The 23968-nt window shown below is 42.8% G+C and overlaps 1 protein-coding gene across 3 annotated transcripts in view; it reads right to left on the reverse strand.

Annotated features, from left to right (window-relative positions):
* LOC128835048 (golgin subfamily A member 6-like protein 26) overlaps window positions 1-23968 on the reverse strand; it is a 52071-nt gene that overhangs the window by 6428 nt on the left and 21675 nt on the right. For all 3 annotated transcript variants that reach the window (XM_054024360.1, XM_054024361.1, XM_054024362.1), the window contains 4 exons: window positions 10926-11110; window positions 8825-8979; window positions 6709-6871; window positions 1567-1725 (listed from right to left, as the gene is read on the reverse strand). In XM_054024360.1, the coding sequence (XP_053880335.1) occupies window positions 1567-1725; window positions 6709-6871; window positions 8825-8979; window positions 10926-11110 (662 nt within the window). The remainder of the gene's footprint in view (window positions 1-1566; window positions 1726-6708; window positions 6872-8824; window positions 8980-10925; window positions 11111-23968) is intronic.

Here is a 23968-nt window from a genome sequence, read left to right on the forward strand (position 1 = left end):
TTTGTGTTTAAACAGTACCTAGCACAACGGGGACTTGGTCCATGACTAGGTACTATGATAATAATAATAATATATCAGAAGGACTAAAGACTTGTTAAGTGATATTCAAAGCTTCCTTAGAAGTGATATTTGCTGTTACCCTTATTATAGCAGGGAGCAGTTCTCATAATGCCATTAGCTGCACCAATAATAAATCAACACTGATTTTCTTCAAGAGCTATAATTAAGGCTGCATCTGACATGGAAGTCATGGATCCCGTGACCTCCGTGACTTCTGCAGCAGCCGGTGCTGGTCCAGGGGCTTCCCGAGTCGGGCAGCTCCTGGGCCAGCAGCAGCAATTTGGGTGTGTGGGAGGGGGCTCAGGGCTGGGGGAGGGGGCTAGGGTACAGGGCAGGGCTTACTTGGGGGGGGGGTCTCCCACCAGTATGTCCTTGCAGTTCCTAGGTGGAAGGGTCAGGGGGCTTCATGCGCTGCCCACTCCTGCAGGCGCCACCCCTGCAGCTCCCATTGGCGGTTTCCTGCCAGTGGGAGCTGCGGAGCCGGCGCTTGTGGCAGGAGCAGCACGTACAGCCCCCCGGACGCCACTCCCCCTAGGAACTGCAGGGACATGCCGGTTCGAGCCGAGTAAGGAGCCTGACAGTCCTGCCAACCCTCCCTCCCTAGCACCAGCGGGAGTCCCAGGCTGTGCCCCCCAGCCCGCCTCCCCAGAGCACCTGCAGCCCCCCGGCCCCAGTTTAGTTAGGAGTATATAGTAAAAGTCATAGACAGGTCACGAGCTGTAAATTTTTGTTTACTGAGCATGACCCGTCCATGACTTTTACTAAAAATACCCATGACTAAAATGTAGCCTTAGCTATAAGCAATGAAAATTCAGAGCTAGAAAGAAGATTCAATCCAGGGACTTGGTTATTTGGTATTAATTACTTACTATGTGATCACATTAGAATATCACGGTCTGATGGCAAAATAAAAAAAGGGGTGCTATTATTTCAAGGCAACCCTCCGCAACTGGCTGAACAAAAAGCCAGTGACAGCGTCCCTGGAGATGTCTGCATATTCTGTCTTTCTGAAAAGTGGGAAAGTATTGTGATGGTAGCTGCATATAGCAGGAGTCACAGGAAAACTGGGATAAAACACAGTGACTCCAGAATGGCAAAGTCAGCCATGAAGAAATGACTCCAACTTCAGATCATGAGAGAGAGTCTGGAGTCATGGCTTCTGGAGGCCCGTGATCTCTGAATAATAAATAAAATGGCTGCAAACTGAAAGAACCAGTACACTTTTGATTCATGGTGCTGGGTCAGCAGTACCATAAATGGAAAAAATAAATCTTACCACTAGGCCTTCCTTCAATTAGTAAGGCAGAGCACTATAGATCTGTTCCATTTCCCATTGAAATAAATGAAGAGACTCCTGTTGACTTCAATGGGAGCTGGATCATGTCCTGTAAGCACAAAGTGGAGTATACCTCTTCTTAACAAATGAATCTAATAGAAAAGAATATGATTCCTTATCTTTAAGTGAACAATGAAGATATTTAGAAAGTCGGTGTAGTCACAGACAACCTTTTCCATACATTCTTGCAAGTTTTTCTTTTCCTGCTGCAAGAGCTCTTGGTGCATCTTGATCTCATGTTTCAGATGCTCTTCTTGGTCTTTCACTTTGAGAAGTTGAGTAAAGCTGGAAGACTGAGATGTAGAACTCTCTTCCCTGAGGGCTCTCTCCTGAAATACATCATAAAAGCACAACTGGATCAAAATATATTAAAACGAAGTAAGATTGTTGTGATGCTTCCCAGGAGCTCCCAGGGTTACGAAGGAATTCAGTACCACCTGTTCTTTGCATGAGGAAGCCTTGCCTGTGCCTGCCATGCGTCAGCTCCCTGACTCCACTGGCCAGAGGTAATGCAAGCACTCCCTTCTTAGCCTATGCAGGCTCCGCTATAACTCTGCAGGTTAGTGAGAGGCACTCTACAAAACCGGAGCCCTCTGAGCATCTCCCTGGACTGTCCAGCCTCCAGTCCAATAGACACTCACAGAATTCAGAGATTTGCTGTTCCCAAAAGGAACAGAACCACCAGCTACACTAGTTACATCTCCTCTTAACACACTGCACTTAGATATGTTTATAGTGAAAACAAATATAAGTATTTAACAAAAAATAGATTTGAGAAGGTCACAAGTAAAAGTATTGGAAACAACTGGTTACTTGTAAAAAAAAAAATCATACCTCACATTCTACAGCCTAGGATTAATTAACAAGATATTTTCCTGTCTAATGAAGTTTAGCTCACACAAAGTCATCTCAGCGTTTTCCAGCCAGGTTGGCTATAACCCTCCTTTCATAAGACAGAAGACACTGACAGTTCATTCCTCGGTGAAGAATCCAGGGTGTACCTCAGTAAGCCCCAGTTATTCCCCAAAAGTCTTTACTCATAAACAGGATACCCCTTTGTTGATTCTTTTTTTTCCACACAGATTTTCTCTCATGATTTCACAGTCTCTTCATTAGCATCAGGCTCAATACAAGTAGGCTTCCATTGTGAAGCGGACAATACACAGAAAGAAAAGTTTCTATTACTCCTTGCCTGACGGAACCTGTCCAAGGCATGTCACCTCCTGGTGGCCTGGCTTACCTTAAGAACATAATTTTCAATATAGATACATAACTTTTTAAATATTACACTTACATACATTTTAGAAAAAAAGATTTTGAAGACTAACTAGCAAAAATCTTAAAAACCAACAGCAATTTTTTTTTAAATACATCAGAAGCAGGAAGCCTGCCAAACAATCAGTGGAGCCACTGGACGATGAAGGTGCTAAAGGACCACTCAAGGAAGACAAGGATGTTGAGGGGAGAAACTAAATGAATTCTTCGCATTCCTTTACACACCTGAACCATTTTTTTAGGTAACAAATCTGAGGAACTGTCTGAAGGTGTCAACAGGTGTCAACAGAAGTGGCTTTGGAACAAATGGATAAATTAAACAGTAATAAGTCACAAGGACTAGATAGTATTCACCCAAGAGTTCTGAAGGAACTCCAATATGAAACTGCAAAACTACTAACTGTGGTATGTAACCCATCACTTAAATCAGCCTCTACCAGACGACTGGAAGGTAGCTAAGGTAATGCTGATTTTACAAAAAGGCTCCAGAGGTGATCCTGGCAATTACAGGTTGAGGGAAGAGGTTACTATACCCTTGAGGAACCTCTTAGTGATTGGGTGTGACAGCACCAAGTACCCTTCTACAGGTTGGTGGAAAGCTGTTACAGCCCTTAGGCTGACCCTAAGAGAGCTTAGAGATAAACCCAACTTTTTTAGGGTCAAAGAATAATGTGGAAGATTTGCAGATGTTGGGGAGATTTATTGGGACATGCACCAAATCTGTAACCTGGAGCATTACTGCAGGTAAGTTACGTCATATTGAGGACTTTCTACTGTGTAATAGAACCTCTTCTACCTCTTGAACAGGAGCTTTCTAGGTGTTGGAACCAAGCATTAGCCCAGTGATCGGCAACCTTTGGTATTCAGATTGCCAGGGTAAGCACTCTGGCGGGCTGGGCCAGTTTGTTTACCTGCTGTGTCCACAGGTTCGGCCGATCGCGGCTCCCACTGGCCGCGGTTTGCCACTCCAGGCCAATGGGGGTTGCGGGAAGCAGCGCAGGCCAAGGAATGTGCACTGCCAAACTGGGGTCTTTTTTGGGAGTAGTCTTTGATAAGCTAGGCTGACAAGTTTTCTCCCAGACCACACAGTTCACCAGAGACTGAGGGATTGGATGTGTATAGAATTGTTTGAAGCCCCTCTCTGGAATTTGGGATCTTTTTTTTTCTAGCTTGCTTTGTAGTTGGGGTAAATATAGCAGGGGGTTGCCAGAGATATTTAGCTGGCTCCAAAATGCTTTCATAGATAGGCATTGCTACCCTGTGGAGGATAACCATTAATTTATGGGGCTTTTCCTTGATCACAAGAGTCCCAGTCCTCAGTGTCAGCAATTCAAGGCAGCAGTTCTTGAAAAAGCTCGAAATTATCTGGAGCTGGTACTGCAGCCAAAGAGACTGCTTCCTTGGGAAATGATGATGATGATGATGATGGGTCTCTGGGAGAAGTTGAAGGGCACTGGTCCAGTGGTTTGGAACCAAACTCTTTTTCATTATTCAGGAGTTCTTCATTCCCATTCCTACGAGCTTCTGTGGGAGGTCTTGAAACTAAGGCCAAAGGAGGATAAGACATTCTATGTTCGGGAGATACTGGGAAGGAGACTAACTTCTGGAGGCTCTGGAAGATGAGCCCCAGTTAGTCCAGTATGGCCCTGGTGGAAAGCTGTTACGGATAAGATTGACTAGGTTGACCGGGTTGGTTAAGATATGGTTGGCTGGGCCATTCTCATCTCTGCAGATGAGTGGCTCTGAAATGAGTGGTTTTGATCTGAAGGGATGAACAAGCTTCTGATCTTGTTGAGCAAGGTGGTGAAGATTTCCAGCTCGATAGGATGGGGTGCAGCAAGAAAATGTAGTCATGAGAAGGGAAGAAAGAATAGATTTCCTCTAACGGCAGTGCTGAGATGCTGCTATTCATAGATTCTGAACTCGCATGCATGGGGCACACATGCACCTACAGTGAGATCAAACACACTTCACCAATATTGGCAAGGCCACAAAAAGCCCAGTGTGACGGGTTGGATCACAGAACCCCCCTTAGGAACTGCCAACTGAGGTGCCAAGACTACTTCTGGCCCTGCTTTCCCTGCCAGCTCGGGACCCCAGCACCCTGTCTTGCTGAGCCAAACACGCCCGTCTGCTCCAACAAAAACCCAGGATCTGAATCACTTGCTCCAAAGCTGCAGACTTAACTGGAAGCAGCTTACAGAAGTGTTCTTGTCTCTAACACTCAGATGCTCAACTCCCAATGGGGTCTAAACCCAAATAAATCCGTTTTACCCTGTATAAAGCTTATACAGGGTAAACTCATAAATTGTTCGCTCTCTATAACATGGATAGAGAGATATGCACAGCTGTTCCCCCCCCCCCCCAGGTCTTAATACATACTCTGAGTTAATTAATAAGTAAAAAGTGATTTTATTAAATACAGAAAGTAGAATGTAAGTGGTTCCAAGTAGTGACAGACAGAGCAAAGTGAATTACCAAGTAAAATAAAATAAAACCCGCAAGTCTATGTCTAATCAAACTGAATACAGATAAGATCCTTCCCAGTTCCAGAATGCTTCCTTTTACAGACTAATCTCCTTTTAGTCTGGGTCCAGCAATCACTCACACCCCTTGCAGTCACTGTCCTTTGTTCCAGTTTCTTTCAGGTATCTTTGGGGGTGGAGAGGCCCTCTCTTTAGCCAGCTGAAGACAAAATGGAGGGGTCTCCCCTGGACTTAAATAGACTTTCTCTTGCGGGCGGAGACCCCTTCCTCTCTCCTATGCAAAGTCCAGCTACAAAATGGAGTTTTGGAGTCACCTGGGCAAGTCACATGTCCATGCATGACTGAGTTCCTTACCAGCCAAGCCACATTCCTGGGAAAGCCCAGATATGGATTGGTGTCTCCAAGTTCATTGTTGGCTTAAGTGTTTCTTGATTGGGCACTTACTGAGAATAGTCTTTTCTCAGGAAGCTGACCAACAGCTTCACTACAGCCTACTTAGAATCAGTCAAGTATGCAGCCAATATTCATAACTTCAAATACAAAAATGATACATGCCTACAAATAGGATTAATAGATTCAGTAGATCATGACCTTTACAGAGATATGACATGACATATGTAGCATAAAACACATTCTAGTTATGTTATATATATACACATTCATAAGCATATTTCCATAAAGCCTTATGGGTGGCACCATCACATCCAGGAGCTGCTTAGTATGGAGTATTTAAGAACCCAGATACAGGCAGAAGAAATGAGAAGTAGGCTCAAAGACGCATCCATGAAACTGTTGATGAATCTGGCCCAAATGTCTCAGGAGTTGAAAAAGAATGCAATGCATCATTTGACAAATTGGCTTAATCTTTCAGTTATGTTCTACAACCTCTTTCCAATTAATGACTTGAAACTCATTCTATATTTGAGGGCAGGTCAATTCAGCACTTCTTAATGATCTTTGTTTTTTCACACCGATCCCAGATATGGAGGATTACTGTAGCATTTTTTGCTTAGGGTTCAGAAGTCACTGCCATCAAATGGAATTTAAAGGCAGATGGAAGTCTTCAAGCAACAGCTCAGGTGAAAATGAGGCCAAAGCATTACAGATAGAAATAGCAAGTGCAAGCTTCAGGAAACTGCTGATTTAATAAGAACATGCATATTTAAATAAAAATGCTAATTTCTCAGTTTGAATTGCATGCTGATGTGTTCATATTTAAAAACCACTAGCAGTTTACCACTCTAGAGAGAGAGGAAAAAAGAGAATTTAATTGCCTACTTTTATCATGTGCCTTCAGAAATTTAAAGATGTTCTCTAATTTGGATCAGATTTCCTTTGTAGTCTCAACTGTTTATTTTACTAAGAAAAGTGAACCGAGTATAGTCTGAAGTGTAAAAATATAGAATCTTAGACGTTTTAATGTAAGGCAGTGGAAAAGGAACATCATGTTAATCTATGCTGTCTTCATTGCACTAATTGTTTTTTAGTGGGGTTTTGTTTGTTTGTTTTTTATATGTAAGACCAATTGGTCATTCCCTATCCCATTCTTACTATGTTCAGTTGCTTGTTAAGTTCCAAGAGCTGGGAACGCAGCACAGCATTCTCTGTGGTCAGGGATGCATAATCATCCATCATTTTGCTTCTTAAGAAACGATCCTGCTCTGCCAGTAGATCTTTCTCTCTCAATTGCTGATGAAGAAAACTTATCTCACTTCTGATCAGAAAAAATGCACAGAGAAAATAATATTTATTAATTGTTAAAAATTGTTCCATATGAAAATGACAAGCCATATTTTTAAAAGATATATATGACCTTATTTAGAAAGTTGTATAAAATGTCTTAACATTAAGATCCAATTATCAGGTTTGTATAATAGAATCTTAATGTTAGGACATTTTATACAGCTTTCTGAATTATCTCATTAAATCATCCCTTTCCATAAACTTTGTATCCTAAATCTGCCAAAAAGCAACCTAACATTGTTAGTTATATTATACAATCTCTCTAGCTCTGTTTATTAAGAATTAATTCTAAAAACAAGGATGAATCACTAGCAAGGCACATCTTGCTTGTAAGAGGGCATACTGTTGTAACAATGGAGAATTAATGTAACGCTTATGCACACACAGATATTCTCTTTTTCTCTCAAAACAAGGAAATCAAGGAAATTAGTGCTACTCAAGTAAAATATATTACACAATTTAAAAGCCCTCAAGACACTCAAGTAAAAATGATAAAATCAGTTACAATTATTAAAAATTTCATACCTGAACACTAACAAGAATCCCCCCGAGAATGCTACCATGTGACATTTCTAAAGATCTGAAAGTATGTACTACCAATCTTAAATCATTTTTATGTTATATTTTGAGGTCAGATTTGATCTGACTGATTTTGGCCATCTCAAGCACTGCATAGCAGCAAGAGAATACTGGTCAGTTAAGCTGGGTTTACAGCTGTTTTTGCATTGCCAGAGCAGCACAAAATAGCTGGAGTGCACACCCTAGTTTTCCCCTACCACATGTACTCCTCTTTCCCCTGCCCACACACATCCCTCTTAAAAGTTCCTCCTTCCTCCTACACCTCACATTCCCCTGCACACACAGCTCCAGTCTCCCTCTTCCTCCTGTACCTGTTTCCCCACACATGCAGAAGTTTCCCTCCCTCATGTTTCCCATGTTTCCCTGCTCTCACACACCCCAGTTTCTACATCCTATCCCTCATATTCCCACAGCTCACACCCTTAGTTTACCACGTCTCTATTGAGCCAATCAGGTGCAGTGATTAATTTTTAGAATAATTATTTAGGATTAATGTTCATTTTTTCATAGCTGAGAAGGAAAAATAAAATACTATATTTTAGAGAAACTCAAGAAGAATTCCCCCAACCTCACCTCTGCCTCTATTCCTGGCTTCATCCCACTCTCACAAGCCAGAGGCAGAGGGCTTTCCCTTCCTGGCTGAGTGAGCTAGCAGACCCAGGAATTCTTCAGCCCCTCTGCCCCTTCCCAGCCCAGATGTTAGAGGGAAGAAGGGAAGGTGTGCAGAGAAGAGCTGTCTCTTTGCTCACAGAAATGGAGAGGGGATGGATTGAAGCTGCCCTGAGCTGCTGGAATCTTTTTGTTCCCTCCTCCCTTCCTGAGAGAATCGTGTCTCCTGAGGGGAGAGGGAGAAAGCTCCACTTGCTTCCTGCAGTAGTTCCAATTGGCTGCTCTTCCCCAGAAGGAACCCTTTAATTTTAAATTAAGCAAATTTCGGAAGGGTGCTAAATTGTTAACTACGGGGACTATAACTAACCATTTATCCCTTAAAACACTACAAGTGGAGCTACTGTGCAACCTCTCTTACACTTTATGTTAGTCAATCCTGAACTGGAAGGACTACCTCTGTGGATGAGAGAGAACCTTTTGTTTCAACGTGTCCATTTTCTCTGTTGTCTCTCTACTGAAAAGCCAATAGAGTGTAACATCTTTTGGTAGATGGGGATGAACTGAAAACAGTACATCATGACTCCCTGCAATGTGTCAGAAAATGGGTGCCAGCTTAAAGTGACCCCATCCGTAGTGAAGACTGAAACCAGTAACCTAGAGTTTAATGGGTTAGTAAATCCCAAATCATCAATACCTGACCATCCCTCGAAAAACTGCCAAATACTTTGGCTAATACCTGATGTCATGTGTGATCTGGTCTTGCATCATTGCAGTTTTTTTAAATATTTTGTCTTCCATTTCATGCACAGCAAACTGCACTTTCATAAGTTCCTTTCTCTTTTCAGAAAGCTGCAAATCTACTGCCGTCTGCTGCTCTGACCGTTGCTTCAACTTGGTGTCCGCATATATAAAAGGAGACAAAGTTAGAGCAGACTGAAGACTGGGGCTCATTTTATGTTTATTTCTAAAATAACTGTAAAACATACATCACTCATTAAGTAGTTCCAATAAATAATCTGGTTTTAGTTTGACTACTGTAAAACTGTCCAGTAGTCTGATTCCTTTATTGTTTTACCAGATTTATATGATGACTCTTGACCAGGTACATAAAGCTCAAGTGGTAGGGGCTTGTGCTTTTGGTGCTGAAAGTTCTAAATTCAATCCCAGCTGATGAATGTGGTGTCTGCATGTATGTGGTTAGGGTTTATTATATGGATGCTTGAAAAAATGTATTTACAGTGAGAGGATGGAATACATATTTTACATGTCTATTATTTTAACATTTCCTGATCAACAAAAACTTTTTTTTCCCAATTCAAGTAAGTGTCTCCATCAAATTTCACCACACATACAAATAGTTGATCAATGAACTACTGTTTATTTGAAGTATCCATTTACCAGAATACTGAAAAAACAGATGGGGGAAATGAAGATAAGAAAGGGGTTACTGGCATCCTGCAAACACTTATACATGCCACCAACTTTATGCACGAGTAATTGAACTCAAGTGGACTATTTGTGTGTGTACACATTTGCTGGACTGGGGTTTATACAATAATTGTATAGTATATTTGAAATTGCCTTGGCATTATATATAAACTATTAGCAGTTCTTGAAGAAAAAATTGTGCTGGGTCATTCTTCATATTTTCTATACAGTCATTTACAGTATGCAAGTAGTGAACTTCAGACTAGCTGGAGAAATAAAATTTAGATAAAACATTAGTACCTTTTAAACTCTGCTAATACTACTTTGCATTTTTGTTGCTTTTTTCTTGTTTATTTGACATCACAAAAGTATCCTAAAATATTTAAATTGTTTGTATTGCCTTATATAAATGCACAGATTGAATTCAAGAAATATATTCCTAGCCAAATATTGTCATTTATTATTATTTAGAATGTGGCAGCACCCAGAAGCTTCAACCAAGATTAGTTCCCCATTGTGCTAAGAAATTTACAAACACGTAGGAAGTCAGAGACCCTACCTCAAGGAATTTACACTCTACAGGCTCTATCCTGTGCCAGCTGAAGTCAATGCAAAATTCCCACTATTTTCAGTGGTGCAGGATTAGGCCTTTAAGGCCCCAGGTGGATGCAAAGGTCATTGCAGGATCAAGGTCTAAAACTCAATCCACTCATTTGAACCATATAGCAGTCACCATTACCTCTGCAAGTAATTCATGTTACTGTGATATTCACAGTATCCCTTTGAATACTAAGTACAGGGAATACTATGAACATTGTGGTATAAATCTACTTGGACAAGCCTCATAAAACACGTTGTACTGGAAATGTTGAGGGGGCAAGGTGTAGTAAGCTGGACTCTCTGCTGATTGTGGATGACTGCTAATGAAATAAGAAGTATGTGCTGGGTGTGAATTCATTTCTAGGGCGGGGGGGATGGCTGGATTCAGAAGTGATGTCAAGGTGGTACAAATCAGTTCCCCTGAGGCTCATCTAGACTCCCTTGTTCATAGCCTCTGTACCATTTTCAGAAAAACGTCAGTGGAGTTTGAGGACACTCACTACAATGCAGGATCAGACCCCTAATCATAGTTAATAGTGATTCCACACAAACCTCATTGCATGATTTTTCAGTGTATTATGAAAAGATTGTATTATAATAGCTGTAGATTTAACAATGAGAATCTAAATTTCAAATGGACAATAATAAAAATGTTTTTCTGACCAACTGAATTCCATCTGATATATTAATAGAAATAAATATATAACTGATTCCTATTAAAAACCGCTCCCTTGACATAACACACAAGAAATCAAATCCCATAAATGCTGCTGACTGATGTAATAAAACAATGATACCAGGCAGTGTACCTTTGACTGTATCACAAGGATTTTCTGTTCACAATTACTCAGATTGGTTTGTTGCTGTTCTAATTCCTGCCTGGCATGCAATAGCTCCATTTCCTTTTCAGAGGCCTGTCTGTCTGTCTGTTCCTTCCTTCTCTTCAGTTGTATGATCTCCTCTAGTAAAGCCTGCTTCTCTCTAGAATGAAGTTCTAAAGAAAGGAAAGAGTGATTTTAATGGTTTCAAGTTTTTTTCAGCATAGATTGCTTACAAATAAAAATGTCGACCTAATATTGCTCAAATTACAAATATTTGCAGGTTAACTACATATTATTTGACCAATGTGGGTCAATTATTTCTTTAATCAAGTTAATACATAACTGCTACATGTATCCAGATTGGTGCTAACTGAAATGATGCATGATTACTGCATTTATTACTCTCCTCTAAATGAGGAATTGGAAATGAGGAGGAACAAAAAGGTATTTTTAAAAAAAATCACACAAATAAAATAGCTTTATATGTTCAGCAACATACTCTCTATTATATTTCTACTTTCCCAGGCTCCTCATAATTGTCTCTTTTGCAGTCTGCCTTCACCCTCAGTCATCCACTTTCAAACACTATTCCCCTGACCAACAGGAAAAACCTTAGCATTGCCAATAATACAGATTATGTCATGTTCCCACTTTACAAGATGAAGATACTGTATATTTTTGAAGTGTCACATGAGAGGAAGAAGCAGTGAAAAATACCCAATCTTTTTCATTTGTTAGCAGCATCTGCCTTCAAGTCTGAGTTACTATAATGAGTTACTTTTGTGATGTTCCTTTCTAAATAAACTAAACAATAAAGATTTTAGACTGATATATACGTATATTGAATTCTTTCATCAGGCCAGACAGATCAAAGATCCATCAGAGTTTGAGAGAAAAGACATTAAGAGGCAAGAATGTAAAATTTGTGGGTTTTCCAATAAAGCCACAAGGTCAATATTGGATATGATTTTTGTTAAAATGGCTGCAAGAAGGTCTCAGGGCACAGAAATCTCCCTCTTTGCTGCACAAAAAATCACAAACAAAAGGCAAATTATATTATTCTGACTTCCATTAAATCTGTTTGTGAACAACAACAACAAATTGTTACAAGCTACAGAGAGACCAAATGAGATCTGACATGAAGATTAGCCTAGAGAACTTGGGGAGGAAAGGAGAGATACGAGAGGACTGGACAAGGGCAAATATAGTACCTATCTATAAAAAGGGGAATAAGGACAACCCAGGGCATTATAGATAAGTAATCTTAACTTTGGTACCCAGAAAGATAATGGAGCAAATAATCAATTTGTAAGCACCTAGAAGATAATAAGTAACAGTCAACATGGATTTGTCAAGAACAAATCATGTCAAACCAATCTAATATCCTTCTTTGACAAGGTAACAAGCCTTGTGGATGGGGGGAGAGGGAGGCAGTACGTGTGCTGTATTTTGACTTTAGTAAGATACTGTCTCACGTGACCTCTTATTAGCTAACTAGGGAAATATAGCGTAGACAAACCTAGTATAAGGTGGGTGTACAACTGGTTGCAAAAATGCACTCAGAGAATAGTTATCAATGGTACATAGTCAAAGTGGAAGGGCATATTGAGTGCAGTCCCACTGGGATCTGTCTTGGGTCCAGTTCTATTCAATATCTTCATAAATAATTTGGATAATGGCATAGAGTGTACACTTATAATGTCTGCTGACTATACCAAGCTGAGAGGGGTTGCAAGTGCTTTGGAGGAAGGGATTAGAATTCAAAGCAATCTTAAACTGGAGAAATGGTCTGAAATAAACAGGATGAAATTCAATAAGGACAAATGCAAAGTACTAGTCATAGGAAGAAATAATCAAACAAATATAAAATGGGAAATGATTGCCTAGGAAGTAGTACTGCAGAAAAGGATCTGGGGGTTATAGTGGATCACAAACTAAACATGAGTCAACAACAACAACAACAAAAAAGCAAACATCATTCTAGGACTTATTAGTAAGAGTGTTGTAAGCAAGACCCAAGAAGTAATTCTTCTATTTTACTCAGCACCGGCAAGGCCTCAACTGGAGTACTGTATCCAGCTCAGGGCACCATATTTTGGGAAAGATGTGGACAAATTCGGGAAAGTCCAAAGGAGAGCAACAAAAATTATTAAAAGTCTAGAAAATACGACTTATGAGGAAAGATTGAAAAAATTGGGTTTGTTTAATCTGGAGAAGAGAAGGCTGGGGAAGGGGACATAACAGTCTTCAAGTACGTAAAAGGTAGATATAAAGAGAAGTGTGATAAATTGTTCTCCAGTCCTTATCAAATGAAGACAGGACAAGATGTAATGGCCTTAAATTGTAGTAAAGGAAATTTAGGTTAGACATTAGGAAAAACTTCCTAACTGTACAGGTAGTTGAGCACTGGAACATGTTAGCCTATGAAAGTTGTGAAATCTCTGTCATTGGCACTTTTTAAGAAAAGATTAGACAAACAGCTCTCAGGGATGGTCTAGTTCAGTGCTTCTCAAGCTATCTGATGTGGGGGACCGGCAATTTTTTTTTCCAATGTGCCAGAGACTGGTGCCATATTATTATCCTATTTGACGCTCTTATGAGGAAACTCGCCGCAGACTGGCAGCCAATGGCCCGCGGACCAGTACCGGTCCACGGACCACCACTTTGAGAAGCACTGGTCTAGTTAATACTTAGTTCTGTCTCAGTGCAGGGGACTGTACTAGATGACCTGTAGAGGACCCTTCCAGTCCTAGATATGATTCTTTTATCTGTTTTCTTGTTCAAAGAGAAGAGGGGAACTTGGGGGATATTAAATGCATGTAACAACATGTATAAGAATTACAAACTAATAATGACCGGGGCACTTGGGAATTGGTTATAAGTTTAACAAAATAAAACAATAGGAAAAATGTATAATGTTTCCCTTTCTCCCACCTTTCAATATGTTTATTTTGTCTTTTTAAAACATAAGCTCTTTGAGACAGGGACAATGCATCTTAAGTGTGTCTATAGTGCCTACCACATTCAGGGCACTATTGCAATTCAAACACATTAAAAATAATTTGAAAGATCTGGCTCAATTTACAGCATGTAGCTAAGGTCTTCAGAATCTAACTGGGACCAGAGAACAGATGGGGGCAGGGTCTCAGGATCCTCAAGTGATAAGGCCACAGGTTCTGCTTCATTCTCAAGGCTGCAACAGCTAGAACAGCCCATGGCCTAGGGAGAGGTAGAATATCATCCACAGGTTGAAAACTCGATTGAAGCTGCAGGAAGGGGGGCCAACTCTGTGAAAAAAAGGTGGCGGGGGGGGGGGGGCTACTGGAGGAACACAGGGGTAGACACTCCTGCCTCATGAGCTCTGTGCTTCCCATTAACAGCCAGAGGGAGATGGGAGCTGATCAGCTTCCTCCTCTCCCTTCTCATTAATTTAAACCCTGGCCAACCATTTTACCATTTTTGGAAACTCCTATTCGAATTTTAGCTTCTCCACCCTGTGTTTTTTACTGATCATTTGTTTTGGGATTTCCATTTGAGCCAAACTGTCAGACACATCAAGAACAGCACAGTTAGATTAAATAGAAATAGGACTTAGAATTTAATATCAGAACTTTGTGTGATCGCTTAACTTGTTTGAACTTGTACAGTGTGTCCAGTGCAGAAAAAAGGCCAAAATGGCCAGCTACCAGAAGTAAAACAGATCTGGAATTTGGCTAGTGGACCTTAAGAAAAGGCAAAAACAACGAGGAGTTCTTGTGGCACCTTAGAGACTAACAAATTTATTTGGGCATAACCTTAGTGGGCTAGAACCCACTTCATCAGATGCATGGAGTGGAAAATACAGGAACAGGTATAAATACATGAAAAGATGAGAGTTGCCTTACCAAGTGTGAGGTCAGTCTAACGAGACAATTCAATTAACAGTAGGATATCAAGGAAGGAAAAATAACTTTTGTAGTGGTAATGAGAGTGGCCCATTTCAAACAGTTGACAAGAAGGTGTGAGTAACAGTAGGGGGAAATTAGGTTAGCTTAAGAAAAGGGGATACCTAAAGTCTTCACAGATCAAGGTCCCTCTTTTAGTACCCTCTGTCTTTCTTCTGAGGGGTGTGTATGAGATGATTCAGCAGAGCGAACTGAGTCTTAGGGGTAGAGAATTATGAGGAGAATTATGGGGCCACTTCCTGCAGCTCCCATTGGCTGGAAATGGCAAACCGTGGCCACTGGGAACTGAGGGGCTCTGTGCCTGTGAACGCTCCAGGTAAACAAAACGTCCCACCCTGCCAGCGGCTTACCCTGACAGGCCGGTAGCCAAAGTTTTCCAACCCCGAAATATAGGGTCAGCTTATGAAAGGGTCATACAGTTTTTTCTATTTTTACCTAACCATCCTGGGGGGGGTCAGCTTATAAATGAACAGGCTAATGAACGAGTATATACGGTACATTTTACAACAGGCAATTTTTCTGTTTGATTTAATAAAAAAGCCCAGAAAATACAGCTGAACAAAACAAAACAAAAAGCCCTCCATGTATCTATAGTTATGTTGCATATTACTATGAGTAGGGCCCTAGCAAATTCATGGTCCATTTTGGTTAATTTCATGGTCATAGTATTAAAAAAAAAAAAGTAAATTTCATGATTTCAGCTATTTAAATCTGAAATTCCACAGTGTTGTAATTGTAGGGGTCCTGACCCAAAAAGGAGTTGGGGGGGTCACAAGGTTATTGTAGGGGTGGTTGTGTTACTGCTACCCTTACTTCTGCGCTGCTGCTGACGGTGGCACTGCCTTCAGAGCTGGGCAGTTGGAGAGCGGTAGCTGCTGGCCGGGAGCCCAACTCTGAAAACAGCTGCTGCCGGCAGCAGTGCAAGAAGTAAGGATGCCTTGGTATAGTAGTGCCACCCTTCCTTCTACACTGCTGCCTGCACAGCTGGACACCTGGCCAACAGCCGCTGCTCTCCAGCTGCTCAGTGGCAATACCGCAACCCCCCTAAAATATCCTTGCGATCCCCCGGGAACTTCCTTTTGGGTCAGGACTCTCCATTTGAGAAACACCAGTCTCCCCTATGAAATCTGTATAGTACTGGATAGGGTAAAAGCACACAAAAGACCAGATTTCACAGGGGGAGACCAGATTTCACGGACTGTGACATTTTTTCATAGCTGTGAATTTGGTGGGGCCCTAACTATGAGGTTTGATCTGGCTTTTTCTCTGCTTACCACAATGAGCTGTTAATCTGAAGTGGCAATACACAATTTTACCACTTGATGGTGCCAAATATATTTTTTAAAAGCCTTTTAAAAATATATGTCACATTTTGCAATGCTGTTTAAGCTGCATGTGAACCTCCATGGTTCTATGGAAAAAACATTGAGTTATGGTTTACTATAACAGAAATTTATAGATTAAACTTTCTGGAAATTCACCAACCCACTTTTTTTCTTTACATCTCTATGATCATCTTTCTTCCTTTTTTACATGACTAGAGTTGGATGCAACTAAGAATGCATAAAAACTGCAGTATTCACATCTGTTGTGCAAAACATATCCATATTCACTAAAAGAAAAACTAAAGATAAATCTTTTCAACATCATCTTAGCGAGCAGTAAATTGCATACTGTAACTGTGAATGTTTTATTTGATTGCCCTCTTGATTATTACATGAAAAAAATTGTTCAACAACAATATTCTTGGAACACTTGAGATACAGAGCCCATTTAAATACTTCGTATATATAGTATAGAAAATTAAAATTATACTCTAGTGATCATGCACAGAAAAGTGACATTAATCTGTATGGCTTCTGCAATATTTACAAATGTTCATGTGCAAACCCAGTAACCTTCATACTTATATACTACCTTTTCAGGTCTTCACAGACATCTAATTAATCACGTAATTACCATTACAAATTAACACCATTGGTCTAGGGCCACTGCTTATCTCTTTGCATTTGGAATCATCATTCCTTTAAGCAGCCAGGGTTGAAAACCTAAACCAAAAAACGAACAACAGCCCTGCCTGTCCCTTCCTCCCAGTGTTTGGGACTGTTGCAGGTGGCATTTAAGGTCTCAAAATTTCTTTTATGGCTAAGAGACCTAACTAAAGACAGTGAATTATACTAGAGAGGTTCCCCTATCAGCAGGGCCGGCTTTAAGCCGATTTGGCCGATTCCCCGGAATGGGGCCCCGTGCCTAAGAGGGCCCCGCAACGTCCAGGGCTGCTGGCGGAGCAGGGAAAAAAAAAAAAAAAAAGCCACGTCCTGCTTCTCCCCCCTCCCTCCAGCGCTTGCGCCGCCATACAGCTGATCAGCGCAAGCCTGGGAGGGAGGGGTGAGGAGGAGGAATGCAGCGTGCTTGGGGAAGAGGCGGGGCCAGGGCGGGGATTTGGGGAGGGATCCAATGGGGCAGAGAGGGGGCGGAATCGGGGCAGAGTTGGGGCGGGGGGGCGCGAGACAATTCGCGTCCTGGCATGGGGCCCAAACACCTGCTAAAGCCGGCCCTGCCTATCAGCAAGGTAGCCAATCAATTCTAGTCTTTTAATTCATTGGGCTGTAGGGTGACCAGATGTCCCGATTTTATAGGGACAGTCCCGATTTTTGGGTCTTTTTCTTCTATAGGCTCCTATTACCTCCTACCCCCGTCCTGATTTTTTACACTTGCTGTCTGGTCACCCTACTGGGCTGAAAAATGAGAAAAAAAATCCCTTTCCAGGCTCCTCTAATTCAATTCTTTGTTTGGGAGAAAGCTAGTCTCTACACTGGGAACCTCAGTTTTTATGGCTTTCCTGAGAAGACATTAGAGTTGTCAACTCTGCCTTCTAGCATCTTAATGGGACAAAGTTGTCAGCTCCTCTATCCTGGCCTGGCACCTCCAGCCGTCTCTATGGTCTAGGCTTTCCTGCTCAGCCCAGTCAATGGATTTGACCCCTTCCCGGTTCAGCTAAGTATGGCCTTTTTTGTACATATATTTGTGGTATATATTACCATCATGATTACATACAAAGTACAATACAGTAACACTCAGCATTGCTCAAAACTAGACTTAAGAATTAGTGTAACCTAATGTCAACCTAGTGTAGTCAGATGATCACTGCTAAAAATGGGTTAAGAATTAACAGGATTCAGTTAGAAGATAAATAATATATTTCCATGAAGTACTATAAGTTAAGTAATCATACCTTTAATTATTTAGTATATGGCAAGTACTATGCATTTTTCCCACTGGAATACAATACACTTAACCAAGATAGATGTAGATTTATATTTTATCCTAGAGGGAAAATATAAATCCACATCTTACAAAAAACACTCTGTCTTATGTAAGAATTCTGACATCATCCCTTTCAAACCAGACCAATTGCGTTAGCCTGTGGGATTTCCTAGACAGGTGTCTACATTGGCTTGCCAATTAGTAGGTAAAAATGCTCATTCTACTGTGGTTTGGGTCCCCACTGTGGATGATGGGGATGACTATTAGTACCAAATGAGGATAGGGGCTCTCCTTCCAGGGCAAAGGAGGGGGAGGAACTGCCTTTAGAAGTCAGGCTGGGGGCGGGGGGGGGGGGAAATCCAGGGATCATAACAGTCAAAAGAAGAAAATATTAAACTGATAAAATGAAACGCTTTTCATATAATGTGTAATTAGCTTTTTGAATTCATTGCCACAGGATATCCCAAGGGCAAGAGTTTAGCAAGATTCTAGTTACAATAGTAAATACACCTCTACCCCGATAAAACGCAACCCGATATAACACAAATTCGGATATAACGAGGTAAAGCAGAGGGGAGCTCTGGGCCCTTTAAAGCGCCCCCCGAGCAGATCACTGCAGACTATGTGGCTCTGGGAAGATGGATAAAGGAGTTTGAGGTGCAAGTGGTGTTCTCGTCCATCTTCCCTGTGGAAGAAAAAGGTCTGGGTAGAGACCGTCAAATCGTGGAAGTCAACGAATGGCTACGCAGGTGATCAGAGAGAGGGCTTTGCATTCTTTGACCATGGGATGGTGTTCCGAGAAGAAGGAGTGCTAGTCAGAGATGCGCTCCACCTAATGAAGAGAGGGAGGAGCATCTTTGCAAGCAGGCTGGCTAACCTAGTGAGGAGGGCTTTAAACTAGGTTCACCAGGGGAAGGAGACCAAAGCCCTGAGGTAAGTGGGGAAGTGGGATACCAGCACAAGGACTCCTGCCTGATACTGAGAAAGCAGGACGATCAGCAAGTTATCTTAAGTGCCTATACACAAATGCAAGAAGCCTGGCAAACAAGCAGAGAGAACTGAAAGTCCTGGCACAGTCAAGGAATTATGATGTGATTGGAATAACAGAGACTTGGTGGGATAACTCACATGACTGGAGTACTGTCATGGATGGATATAAACTGTTCAGGAAGGACAGGCAGAGCAGGAAAGGTGGGGAAGTTGTATTGTATGTAAGAGAGCAGTATGACTGCTCAGAGCTCCTGTATGAAACTGTAGAAAAACGTGAGAGTCTCTGGATTAAGTTTAGACGTGTGAGCAACAAGGGTGGTGTCATGATGGGAATCTGCTATAGACTACCAGACCAGGGGAATGAGGTAGATGAGGTTTTCTTCAGGCAACTAACAGAAGTTACTAGATCACAGGCCCTGGTTCTCATGCGGGACTTCAACCACCCCGATATCTGCTGGGAGAGCAATACAGCAGTGCACAGACAATCCAGGAAGTTTTTGGAAAGTGTAGGGGACAATTTCCTGGTGCAAGTGCTGGAGAAACCAACTAGGGGCAGAGCTTTTCTTGACCTGTTGCTCACAAACAGGGAAGAATTAGTAGGGGAAGCAAGAGTGAATGGGAAACTGGGAGGCAGTGACCATGAGATAGGAAGAAAGGAGAGCAGCAGAATACGGACCCTGGATTTCAGAAAAGCAGACTTTGACTCCCTCAGGGAACTGATGGGCAGGATCCCCTAGGAGAATAACATGAGGGTGAAAGGAGTCCAGGAGAGCTGGCTGTATTTTAAAGAATCCTTATTGAGGTTGCAGGAAAAATACAACCTGATGTGTAGAAAGAATAGTAAATATGGCAGGTGACTAGCTTGGCTTAACAGTGAAATCCTTGCTGATCTTAAACACAAAAAAGAAGCTTACAAGAAGCGGAAGCTTGGACAAATGACCAGGGAGGAGTATAAAAATATTGCTCAGGCATGCAGGAGTGAAATCAGGAAGGCCAAATCACACTTGGAGTTGCAGTTAGCAAGGGATGTTAAGAATAACAAGAAGGGTTTCTACAGGTAGGTTAGCAACAAGAAGAAGGTCAGGGAAAGTGTGGGCCCCTTACTGAATGGGGGAGGCAACCTAGTGACAGAGGATGTGGAAAAAGCTAATGTACTCAATGCTTTTTTTGCCTCTGTCTTCACGAACAACGTCAGCTCCCAGACTACTGCACTGGGCAGCACAGTATGGGGAGGAGGGGAATAGCCCTCTATGGAGAAAGAAGTGGGCTAGCACAAGTCCATAGGGCCGGATGCGCTGCATCCGAGGGTACTAAAGGAATTAGCGGATGTGATTGCAGAGCCATTGGCCATTATCTTTGAAAACTCATGGCGATCAGGCTAGGTCCCGGATGACTGGAAAAAGGCAAATGTAGTGCCCATCTTTAAAAAAGGGAAGAAGGAGGATCCGGGGAAGTACAGGTGAGTCAGTCTCACCTCAGTCCCTGGAAAAATCATGGAGCAGGTCCTCAAGGAATCATTTTTGAAGCACTTCGAGGAGAGGAAAGCGATCAGGAACAGTCAGCATGGATTCACCAAGGGCAAGTCATGCCTGACTAACCTAATTGCCTTCTACGATGAGATAACTGGCTCTGTGGATGAGGGAAAGCAGTGGATGTGTTATTCCTTGACTTTAGCAAAGCTTTTGATATGGTCTCCCACCGTATTCTTGCCAGCAAGTTAAAGAAGCATGGGCTGGATGGACTATAAGGTGGATAAGAAAGCTGTCTGGATTGTTGGGCTCAATGGGTAGTGATCAATGGCTTCATGTCTAGTTGGCAGCTGGTATCAAGTGGAGTGCCCCTACGGTCGGTTTTGAGGCCGGTTTTGTTCAATATCTTCATTAATGATTTGGAGGATGGTGTGGATTGTACCCTCAGCAAGTTTGCAGATGACACTAAATTGGGAGGAGTGGTAGATACGCTGGAGGGTAGGGATAGGATACAGAGGGACCTAGACAAATTAGAGGATTGGACCGAAAGAAATCTGATGAGGTTCAATAAGGACAAGTGCAGAGTCCTGCACTTAGGAAGGAAAAATCCCATGGACTGCTACAGACTAGCGACCGAGTGGCTAGTCAGTGGTTCTGCAGAAAAGGACCTAGGGATTACATTGGACGAGAAGCTGGATATGAGTCAACAGTGTGCCTTTGTTACCAAGAAGGCTAAGGGCATTTTGGGCGGTATAAGTAGGAGCACTTCTAGCAGATCGAGGGACATGATCATTCCCCTCTATTCAGCACTGGTGAGGCCTCATCTGGAGTACTGTGTCCAGTTTTGGGCCCCACACCACAAGAAAGATGTGGAAAAATTGGAAAGAGTCCAGCGGATGGCAACAAAAATGATTAGGGGGCTGCAGCACATGATTTATGAGGAGAGGCTGAGGGAATTGGGATTATTTAGTCTGCAGAAGAGAAGAATGAGGGGGGATTTGATAGCTGCTTTTAACTACCAGAAAGGGGATTCCAAAGAGGATGGATCTAGACTGTTCTCAGTGGTACCAGATGATAGAACAAGGAGTAATGGTCTCAAATTGCAGTGGGGGAGGTTTAGGTTGGATATTAGGAAACTTTTTCACTAGCAGGGTAGTGAAGCACTGGAATGGGTTACCTAGGGTTACCATATTTCAACAATCAAAAAAGAGGTGCCGCCCTAGCCCCGCCCCCTTCCACTTCCCCCCCCCCAGAAACTCCCTACTCCCTATCTGTCCCCCCCCACCCTAACTGCCCCCAGGACCCCACACCCTATCTAAGTCTCCCTGCTCCCTGTCCCCTGACTCCCCCAACCGCTCTCTACACCCCCTTCTCCTGACAGCCCTCCCAGAACCTCCGACCAATCTAACCCACCCGTTCCCTGTCCCTTGCCTGCCCCAACCGCTCTCTACACCCCCTTCTCCTGACAGCCCCCCCCAGAACCTGCGACCAACTAACCCCCCGTTCCCTTGTCTGCCCCCCCTACCAGGCCGAGGGAGCGCTGCGGGCTCCACGTGCAGCCAAACAAATAAGGCACTGCTCTGCGGGGGAGGTGGAGGAGGGGGAGGGACTCTGGCTGCTAGAGGCCCCAGTGGCTGTGAGCGGCTTTCAATCAGGCACAGCCGTACAATCAGCCACACTGCACTCTGCATGGGGGAAGGGGGAAATCCCGGACATTTCTACCTTATTAGAAATCCCCCCCGGATGGCCATTTAAAGCTAAAAAAGCCAGACATGTCCGGGGAAACTCGGACGGATGGTAACCCTACGTTACCTACGGAGGTGGTGGTATTTCCTTCCTTAGAGGTTTTTAAGGTCAGGCTTGACAAAGCCCTGGCTGGGATGATTTAGTTGGAGATTAGGTCCTGCTTTGAGTAGAAGGTTGGACTAGATGACCTCCTGAGGTCCCTTCCAACCCTGATATTCTATGATTCTAATGGATAAATTGCCTTATATTAATCTGTGTGAATAATTAATGATGATGCTTAGGAAATGAGGGCCTATTGTTCCCCAAGGGTCTCTAACTTGTCAAAGAAGGCCTGAAATTGTAAAAAGATCCTAGGGTCCCAGCCCTTTATACCTCAGATCTGCTTAAGCTTCATCAGGGGAAATTTGAGTCACCAGACTGAGATCCCACTTATGCTGGTACTCCCTGAATATGATATTGAACATTGGACTATAACCTATGGACTAAATTGTAAAAGAACTCTTTGCAACTACAAAGTTCACCATCTCTGTTATGTATCTAAACCTTAAGAATTGAACTCATGTCTGTATGTATATTGATCTTTTAACCGTACTCTCTCTCTTTTCTTTTTTAATAAATTTTAGTTTAGTTAATAAGAATTGGCTGTAGCATTTGGGTAAGATCTGGAATATTCATTAACCTGGGAGGTAAATATGTCCGATCTTTTGGGATTAGTAGAATCTTTTCTTTTATATGATGAAAAGAACAGTTACTTATCTTCTGTAACTGTTGTTCTTCGAGATGTGTTGTTCACGTCCATTACGCATTAGGTGTACGCACGCCGCGTGCACGGATGTCGGAAACTTTTTCCCTTAGCGGCTCCCGTCGGGCCGGCGGGCCCCCCTTCCCGCCAGAGCGGCGCCCCGCTCCAGGGTATATATATCCCTGCTGACCCGACCACTCCGGTTCCTTCTTGCCGGAGACTCCGACAGAGGGGAAGGAGGGTGGGAAGTGTAATGGACGTGAACAACACATCTCGAAGAACAACAGTTACAGAAGGTAAGTAACCGTTCTTTCTTCTTCGAGTGATTGTTCACGTCCATTACACATTAGGTGATTCCCAAGCTTACCATTGGAGGTGGGTAGGAGTCAAGATACAACTGACTGTAGCATGGCCCGACCGACCATCGCGTCCTCTCTGGTCTGATGATGGATCGCGTAGTGGGCTGTGAACGTGTGCACCGACGACCAGGTGGCTGCCTTACAGATCTCCTGGATAGGGACCTGCGCCAAGAAGGCCGTTGAGGACGCTTGGGCTCTAGTCGAGTGGGCCCGGATCTCCGGGGCCAGAACATTGGCGAGCTCGTAACAAGTGCGTATACAATGCACAATCCATGCCGACAAGCGCTGTGACGAGATAGGCAAGCCTTTCATACGTTCCGCAATAGCAACAAACAGCTGGGGCGATCTGCGGAACGGCCTGGTCCGTTCCAGGTAAAAAGCCAACGCCCTGCGGACATCCAGGGTATGTAGGCTGCGGTGGTGAGGGTCCGTATGGGGTTTAGGAAAAAACACCGGTAGGCAAATGTCCTGTCCCATGTGAAACTGTGTTACCACCTTTGGGAGGAATTTGGGG

The sequence above is a fragment of the Malaclemys terrapin genome, chromosome 3, assembly GCF_027887155.1.
Source record: "Malaclemys terrapin pileata isolate rMalTer1 chromosome 3, rMalTer1.hap1, whole genome shotgun sequence".
Lineage (NCBI taxonomy): Eukaryota > Metazoa > Chordata > Testudines > Emydidae > Malaclemys > Malaclemys terrapin.